Raw genomic sequence first — 8612 nt, 5'->3', positions numbered from 1 at the left:
CCCCCACCCTTCGGGCTAACGGTGCCGCCGCTCCCCGCCGCCGGCAGCAGCAGCAGCAGCAGCAAAAGCCCCGGGGCCGCGCCGGGTCACTCGCCTCAGACGCCACCAGCCCGCGCACGCGCAGCTGCTCCCCCCCGCCTCCCCCTCCGCGCGGGGCCCGCCGGGAGCGGCGGCGGCTGCGCAGGCGCAGAGAGAGACACGGAGACGGGCGACAGAGTGGAACGTTTATTGAGCGGGTCCTTCACACTGAGGTGCCTTCGGCGGGCTGCGCCTCCTTCTTGTTGTCCTCCGGCTTCATGGCGGGGAAGAGAAGCACCTCCTGCGGAAAGGGACACCGTCGGCGGGCGCCAGGGCTGCCCATACCCCCCCCCCCCCAGCCTGGGGAGCAGGAGCCCGTGGGCCAGCCTGGCGAGACTGCACCCTCTGAAGAGATTTCTAAGCAAGCACAACAAAGGAGAGCTTTTCTGAGGTGGAATTCTTTGTCTTAAAGAATCTCAAATGGCTGCAGTGTCTGTTATTTGTTTTCTTTGCACAATCTCGTTCCCCCTTCTCTGACAAAGCGCTGCCATTTCTAACATTTACCTTGATGTTGTTGGAATCCGTAAGGAACATGGTGAAGCGATCGATTCCCATGCCCCAGCCAGCTGTAGGAGGAAGGCCGTACTCCAGAGCAGTGCAGAAGTTTTCATCAATAAACATGGCTTCATCATCACCTGCAGCTTTTGCCTAAATGAGAAAATTAATACTAAAAGGTGGGTTGTACAGAGCTAGGTAGTACCACTTCTGATAACCCCTAGCAAAAAGGGAATATTGGTATTTGTAGCAGCCGTGTAACTGATGAAACCAAAGCCCACAGCTGCAAAAGTAACAGATGAAGGAATCTCAGTACCTGGAGAACTACTGTGGAGGTCACTTGTACAGGTGCTTCCAAAATAGCTCTAGGCTCAATTCCTTTCAGATCTGTAAGTGTCCTTTCTAGACAAAGGTCCAGGCCCTTTCACTTCAGTAAAAGTATCTCCAGGGCTGTGTGGCAGCAGGTAACAGTGGAATAAATTGCTTTCAAAGGCTTCTCAGTTTTTTTATTGCTTGCAACCCCCCCTTTAACGTTTGCAGAAACAATTAAGAAACATAATTATTTGAATCATCAGTAGCTGCTCCATGAAATAAAGTTTAGGGATTGCTTTTTTACCCTCAAGTAGAAAGATTAAAAAAACCCTACACTGAGATGGTAACTAATGCATCTGACCCTGACAGCCTCCAAGTGCCAGAAGTCATCATAATAACGCAAACTATCAACACTCTCAAATTTAGAAAATGCCAAGTGTGTTGAAACGACAAGAAACATTTTGGCTCATACAGTTTCACAGAAGACTTTGCAAAAAACTGTTAAAAGTGAGCTTTTCTGCCTGAGTCTGAAAATCCTGAAGCATGAACTGCCATCCTTCATCTCAATCTCCACCTTAAGTTTTCAGGCAAATTTTCATTCAATACATATAATCATATGTCTGCAAAGTCTGGCTATAATCATGAGACACAACTGCAGCAAACATATATACAACAGACCAAAGGTGAAAGAAATCTGTAGTATTATCCATTCTGACTGAACATTTGGAAATTTACTATCAAGTAGGTTAGTTAATGTAAGTCTATCTTCTGGATTTTTACAATTGTTTAATCCTCTCAGGCACTGTGAAGCCATTAGAAAGAGTAGGAAGAACAGGAACTCTGTTTCTGCAGACTGCATCATCTGACCTCAACCATGTGTGGGCACGCATGCAGTCATGGATGTGTATACCTAATTAATAACAAAATCAGTTTCAGCCACTCCTTTCTATGGCTTATCTAGAGAAACCTAGTACTATAAGTTTGCAAGCCTAATAATTTCCAGTCTGCAGCTCTTTTCTGTGAGCTGATTTAAAATAGTAGTAACTCAGTTCAGGAAGTTAGGCTATTTCTTACACACCGTTCAAACTCTTACCGGACACGAAAATTTATTAAAGAACCTAGAAGTACAATGTTGTATGACTAGATAAATGCTTAATTGGGGAAAAATAACTTTCAACCTGAACAAAACAGAGAAAAACCTTTGCACATTTGCTTATTTTCAGATTAGTACTTCAGGTAGAATAAAAGGGAAGATATTCCAAAACAAAAGTTGCACTACTAAAAAATTAATCAACAACAGTGTTTGGACTTAGAGAGCAAAGCTCCTTTAAAAGGAATTACGTTTTAATAGTAGGCTTTCACTTGAGTGAGAAACACTCGCTCCAAGTAGTAACAACCCCTTTCAGCAGTAGGGACTAATGACAGATTTGGAATAGACAGAAGAAATATTCTTTGCTTAGGTGCCAATATCATTGATTCACTATCAGCAAGACATCATACCTTGGCCTGATCCTCAAAAAGCTGCCGCTGCAGGAAAGGATCGTTAAGTTCTGTGTATGCATTGCACACTTCCTTCTTCATTACAAAGAGCTCAAAGCGTTCTGTTAGTCCCCGATGAGAACGATGCCTATGTGAAGATGACAAAACAACCATGCCTTAAAATAGACATCTTTACAGAAGCAAAGAGCAGATACATTACTTGAGGAGGATTGCCCACACTTAGCAGTAACAACTGTCAAAACTTCAAAGTACTAAGCATCAGCACACCCCCTCCCTGAACGATGGGATTCACAGCTCAGGAACCAACGTCAATCTTGGCTGGTGTCAGAATTCACAAACTGGTATACAACATCAAAATCTCTGGTTTTGCATATGTGACTTTTTTTTTTTGGGGGGGGGGGGTGGTGGTGGTGTTTTGTGGGTTTTTTTTTCCGCCTTTTTAATAAAGTAGGAGTAGAGGATTTAAAAGAGTTACACACTGACTGTGTCTCGTACTCTTACCATTTGGCTAGAGGACTCATGATCTGCGGGTGATCGCAGATGAATGTAGGATTGATACATGTGACTTCCAGGAATTCACCAACTAACTGGGAAAACAAAAGCGAAACTATTACATAGAACACAATATCAGTTTCCTAGCACTGCCTTCCCCAAACATCCTGCTTCCCTCTCTTCACTACTGAAGAAGGTACCAGAAAACTGAAAAGTTTCCCATCTAATAATTCCTGACCATAGCAATGTCTTCATTAGCAGAGATAAGAAAAATGACATAGCAAAAACTATGTAAAAAATAACATAATTCAATTTGGACATTACAACAAAGACCAACAGGAAAAACAGCAGAAAAACAGCTATCAGGCAATATTTTGGGTACAACAGAAAAGACTTAATAAAATTGATAGAACTATATAGTAAGCCTACCAGTTTGGTAAGGTACAAACGCACAGATCTCAGAAAACTGACGTAAGATAAAGCAGATTTGCTTTAAGCACAAGTGACAAGTTATCAAACTAAAATCCTCTAGCGCTCACATTAAGTAGGCAACAGTAAACTACATTTTGGTGTAGACAACACAAAAAAAAAGAAAGAGATTTTGACACAGCAAGTCTTGTCACTGCAATACAGAAATAGATGAAGTGCATTTCAGCATGTTTTCCCAGATGAAGCTAAACTTTTACTCTAACGAGCTTTCTGTTGATACAGATAGATCCTCAAAGACATTAGGCTTATAAAAACACCACCTTTACTTACTCTGTCAAGAAGCCTGGCTGTTGTCCTGGGAGGTGGACACTCAACATTTCTCTCTGCACAAAGGTCATCAAAGAACTTGCGAGTTTCTGAAATTGTTGTAGACAAATATTAGAAAAGCCACCCAGGCAACCATGTTTTTTTTCTTCCTGCATCCTTTAAACATGTCTAACAGTGATTTATAAGACCTTAATGGTACACATTATGGAAAACACGAGCTTAAATGTCAATCTGCAAAAATCAGCGTTTGTTTTTAATCAGTTTACACTAAAATGTAAGTTATTTTATAGTTCAGAAACTTGACAACAGTTAAGCACAACCCCACGCAACAGCTGGACATTTTTTTCCCAAATAATAAAATGGGAAAAAAAGAAAAGAAATCACTAAAAAGTGTATGAACTTGTTTCCTTCTGGCTCTGGATTCCATGAATAAAATAGCATGTACACACATTTTGAAGAATGCCCAAAATAATCACACTCCTAACCTACGATCACAGGCATGGAGACTCAACTGCACAAAAGACAGAAGAAAGAAGAAATAAAAAGCTGGGTCTCTTCAAAAGACCAAGAACTCCTCAGATCATGCCTCTTGCGTATACAGCATCACATATACTCAACAAAAGAAGAGGCAAAAGAGTCAGATCCTGCCAAAGACTGCAAGGCATGAAGGCTTCTTTCTGGACTCTTAGGTAGCAGACAAAACCAGAGAAAAGCAGTCCCATGCGTTAGTATCACCTCAAAAAAAGCAGCTGACAGACTGCAGGCTGAGAACTCGAGACCTTTTGCCCTCTTTCTGTTAAGGAAGAATTATAGGACATTCAGAATCAGCATCTAACCTTCAGTTTCAAAGCACTCAGTTGATGGCAATTTCACTCCTAGGACCTTTTCCAGATCATGCACCATGCTAATTCGTCGGAAGGGAGGGGTAAAATCTATCTCATAGGCCTGTCCATCTTGACCATCTGGATGGTAAGTGATCTTGTAACTTCCAGTGATATGTTTCACCATCCCTACAAAAGGAACCCGAAGTTTAGAAAAAGAGTATGCCATATAATATGCAATTCTTCCAGAGGTTCTTACTCTTTTTTAATTAATATTGCATACGTCACCTGAAAGCAACTTCTCTGTAATTTCCATCAAGTCATGGTAGTCTGCATAAGCCATGTAGAATTCACAAGTTGTGAACTCAGGGTTGTGAGTCAAATCAATTCCTTCATTCCGGAACTGACGCCCAATTTCATATACTCTGTCCATGCCTCCAACCACCAACATCTAAACCAAAGGACATTCTAGTAAACACACTTAACTTTTTCAAAAGAATGAAAGAAAGCTCAAACACACAAAACAGCAACGCGACCTTACAAATCTCATTCAAGATAAACTTTGTTTCCTCCAATCCAATGAGTCTATTTTCCGCTACATTTGGTTTTTTTAGAATAAGATCGCAACAGTATGGAGGATATAGGCTTAGCCATGAGGGGCCTGTGTTTTACCTTATGGTAAAGCTCTGGAGCAATTCTCATATATAAATTCATATCCAGTTCATTGTGGTATGTGATAAAAGGTCTTGCCACAGCTCCACCTGGAATTATATTCATCATGGGAGTTTCAATCTGTAAAATAATAGAAAAAAAAAATTAAATTAACAGTGGCATAAATATTTCCAAGCTCCTACCTCAATGCCCTGCTTTCATCTGATCTGTTTCCAAAGCAGAACTCTGTTTAATTGGTGACAATTGAACCAACAAGTCCTGACAATCAGCTGAAGAGCATGATACCCAGGACAGTTTGGCTATTTTTTCTTAAAATTAACTAGTATCTGTTCACGGCATGACACTACACTGTGCCATACAGAGTATCGGTATGACTGAGCACTGCCCGATTCATGTACCTCCAGATTGCACTCTACTGTGTAGTAGGCCGTTCCCTGACTTCTCTGCCTTTTATTTTATTCCCAATATTCTCATCAAGCCTAAGTAACTTCCTCCATTATTCAGACAACAAGTCAAAACTTCATATAAATTGAGAAGGACTCTTACGGTCCTTTTTGATTAAGTTATCAGAACAGTAAAATCTCTAAGTACTAGATTAAGAATTATTTGAAAAAAAAAAACCAAAAACACATCAAAGAAAGACATTAAAGCCATTACACATATGACAGAGATGATAAAGCACAGGTTCGGATTCCCACTGCTCTCAAAAATCTCCCACTGGCAGCTTTTGCAATTGAGTTGATAAACACTTGTAAATAACATAATGTCACCAACTGAGAATTGTCTTAACTTTAAAAAGAGGAAAGGAATAGCTCCCATTACATTAAACTGATAAAACACACCATGCTGAGGTAGTTATCCTCACTTTGTAACTATTTTGCATATGAGTCTGAATATAAAGCATCCTTGATACTGAGACACTCTAAACACATTCAGTATGCGGAGAGAAATAAACACTGAAGCCTTACCTCAAGGAAGCCCAACTCATCTAGAAAGCTCCGAATATACGTGATGATCTTTGCACGGGTTATAAATTTCTGCCTCACATAATCATTAAGAATTAAATCCAAGTATCTCTGACGGTACCTAGTTTCCTGAAAAGAACAGATATCTTAAGAACAAGCTAGACAAACATGCTGCCAAAGGAAAAACTACCAAAACAAAACTAATGTTTCTTTGTTGACTGATACCATACATTCAGACCTATCTGTCAAATTGCCTCCAAGAGTGACAGGTATGACAAGTACCTTATCTTTGAGGCCAAAGTGAAGATGAGGCAACATGTGCAGGCATGGAGACAACAGAGTTATTTCATAAGGAATAATACTCAGTTCGCCTTTCTTTGTTTTTCCAGGATTCCCCTCTACACCAATAATGTCCCCACGACGCAGCTTGTTGTTAATACGGAAATACTCTTCCTCAGATTTGTAGAGCCTGTAATTACAAAACCAATATAAGTATTTTTGTTTAAAATTCAACATTCCAAACTGTCCTGGACAGCAAGTCTCCCCCCAAACCAAATCCTGTAAAAACAGGATTCTTCTAGCAGGGAAGCCAACAACAACATCTTAAGCAAAACAATACCTGGCTGCCTAAGCCAACCCATAGACGAATAGCCTAAGGAGATGAAGGAACAGAATGCCCAAATACAAATCTCTAGGCCCCAGAATGCAGTTCAGTTTAGAATGCTACTAGGAATACTTCTACTTACCTGGAATTTGCCATGACCTGCAACTTGACTCCTTCACCACGAAGATCATAGAAAATCAGCTTCCCTCCAGAGGCACGCTTTGCATGGATTCGACCTAAATATCAAAGTATGCAAGACATCAAGAAAAGAGTCCATAGCAGAAAGGATACAAGGGAAAAAGCCACAGTATTATCACTTGAACAAAGGACCCTCAACTCTGAACTGATTACTAACCGTGAAAGAGAAGCAGTTAAGTCTCTTTAACAAAAAACCATATGAACTTTGGGTCTCAGAGCCCATATCGCAATCTGATCTTGTAGTTACAAGGGATGTTGTAGGGGTTCATTCAGTCTGAAAGGACGTGTCCTGAATAGTCTAACACTGCTACAGACTTCATAACTGAGTAACAGAGGATCAGCAAAATTCAAAAAGAGACCACCCCATCACTAAAGGCAGCTAAGATTTGTCTTAGCAAAGCAACAAACCATCTTTCCCTACCCCAGACAGGCCTTTACCTGCCACTCTCACTGTAATGTCTGTCAGGTGATCTCCTGGCTGCAGGTGACCGTACTTCTCTATAAAATCTGAGAGAGATATGCCTACATGGAACTTGTGGGGATAGGGATCTTCATTGGTGCCCTTCAGCTGCTGGATTGCATGGCTACGGATCTTGTAGTATTGCTGTCACCAGAAACAAAGAAAACCAAGCCATTTGGTTAGAAACAGAAAATATTTTACAGGTTGTAAATTAAAATGCTTCTGCCCAAATGTAGGAATACGTAGGTCTCTTCCCCTTTTAACCATTTAGTTCCCCTTGAACGCAAAGTCAGATGTAAATCAGTAATATTTATTCTCAGAACAGTAACAAGCATGAGGCCAGACACTCACATTTGGATCCAAGCTTTCCTCATCAGCACCAATGTTATTCTCACAGTCAGAAGTCACAGAAGGCTTATTTGAGTGCTTTTCATTTTGCTCTTTCTGCTTTGCCTCTTTTTCAGCTATTTTTCTCTCAGCCTTTAAACGTCTCTTCAGCTCACTGCAAAAGAGAAGGAAACCGGATGCATCTCTGACACTCCCGCAAGGAAACACTTGGCAGGATTCCACCAAAAGGTTACCAAGTACAAACAACCCTGTCCTTTCTCTTACTATGTCCAAAATTCAAAATAATCCTTAACCACGTTTAAGCACTTTCTTCTTTGAACTCTTTTAGTTCATCTCCTGCGAGATACGAATACTCAGAAAAAGTTAAAACTGAATTAAACATCCCGTAAGCAGACCTCGGGACGCGTGCCCAGGGACCTTCCGCAGGCCGTTTCACACAGCAGCGCCTGAAAACCCCGCGCAGCACAGAAGCGACATATGGAAAAACTCAGGCGCTACTTCGCGTTCCCGAAGTCGCCTTCGCGTCCCCGGCCCACCCTCCCCCCCCCGCGGCTCCCGACCCCGCCGGCCGGGACTTCATGAGGAAAGAGGCGGGCCCAGCCAGACCGCAAAGCACCGACCTGCTTTGGTCATGAAGTGCCCGGCGCCATCGGAGCGCGGGCGCGGCCCTCCAGGCCCAGCCGCGGAGCCGCGCGGCGACGGGGCTCAACATGGCGCGCTCCGACGGACCGCCACCGGGTCAGCCGGACATTCGCCTCGCCTCGCCTCGCCTCGCCTCCCCGGCCCGGCCCGGCTCCCCCTGCCCGCCCACCCTCACTTTTTGCTGAGGCGCGACTCGGTCTCCACCGCCTCGCACGCACGCTCTGCCGGAGCCGCCATCTTCCCCACTTCCACCGCCCTTTCCGGCGCTG

General features: G+C 42.6%; 1 protein-coding gene across 2 annotated transcripts; it reads right to left on the bottom strand.

Annotated features, from left to right (window-relative positions):
- Window positions 1–211: 211 nt before the first annotated feature.
- On the bottom strand, window positions 212–8593 carry KARS1 (lysyl-tRNA synthetase 1). 2 transcript variants are annotated; one of them, XM_082489196.1, is made up of 14 exons: window positions 8519–8593; window positions 7705–7855; window positions 7332–7497; window positions 6838–6931; window positions 6374–6560; window positions 6095–6220; window positions 5127–5246; window positions 4743–4905; window positions 4470–4643; window positions 3637–3722; window positions 2887–2972; window positions 2386–2512; window positions 583–726; window positions 212–319 (listed from the first exon to the last, which is right to left on the bottom strand). In XM_082489196.1, exons 1-14 carry the CDS (start codon window positions 8578–8580, stop codon window positions 242–244), a joined length of 1764 nt encoding a protein of 587 aa, XP_082345322.1. In that variant the 5' UTR covers window positions 8581–8593; the 3' UTR covers window positions 212–241. The 2 variants fall into 2 exon arrangements, with proteins under 2 accessions (XP_082345322.1, XP_082345321.1); XM_082489195.1 differs by lacking the exon at window positions 8519–8593 and adding an exon at window positions 8322–8455.
- Window positions 8594–8612: the final 19 nt, after the last annotated feature.

The sequence above is a fragment of the Vanellus vanellus genome, assembly GCF_965231255.1.
Source record: "Vanellus vanellus genome assembly, chromosome: 12".
NCBI classification, from domain to species: domain Eukaryota; kingdom Metazoa; phylum Chordata; class Aves; order Charadriiformes; family Charadriidae; genus Vanellus; species Vanellus vanellus.
This window is presented reverse-complemented; position numbering and strand designations above follow the sequence as displayed.

Bases quoted from the DNA above. Each gene is read 5' to 3' on its own strand.
- KARS1 (XM_082489195.1), bottom strand. From the start codon at position 8,413: ATGTTGAGCCCCGTCGCCGCGCGGCTCCGCGGCTGGGCCTGGAGGGCC. The intron at 2,513-2,886 runs GTAAGAGTACGA...ATCTTCACATAG, and splicing joins ATGAGTCCTCTAGCCAAATG to GCATCGTTCTCATCGGGGAC. The intron at 727-2,385 runs GTATGATGTCTT...TTTCTCATTTAG, and splicing joins TTTTTGAGGATCAGGCCAAG to GCAAAAGCTGCAGGTGATGA.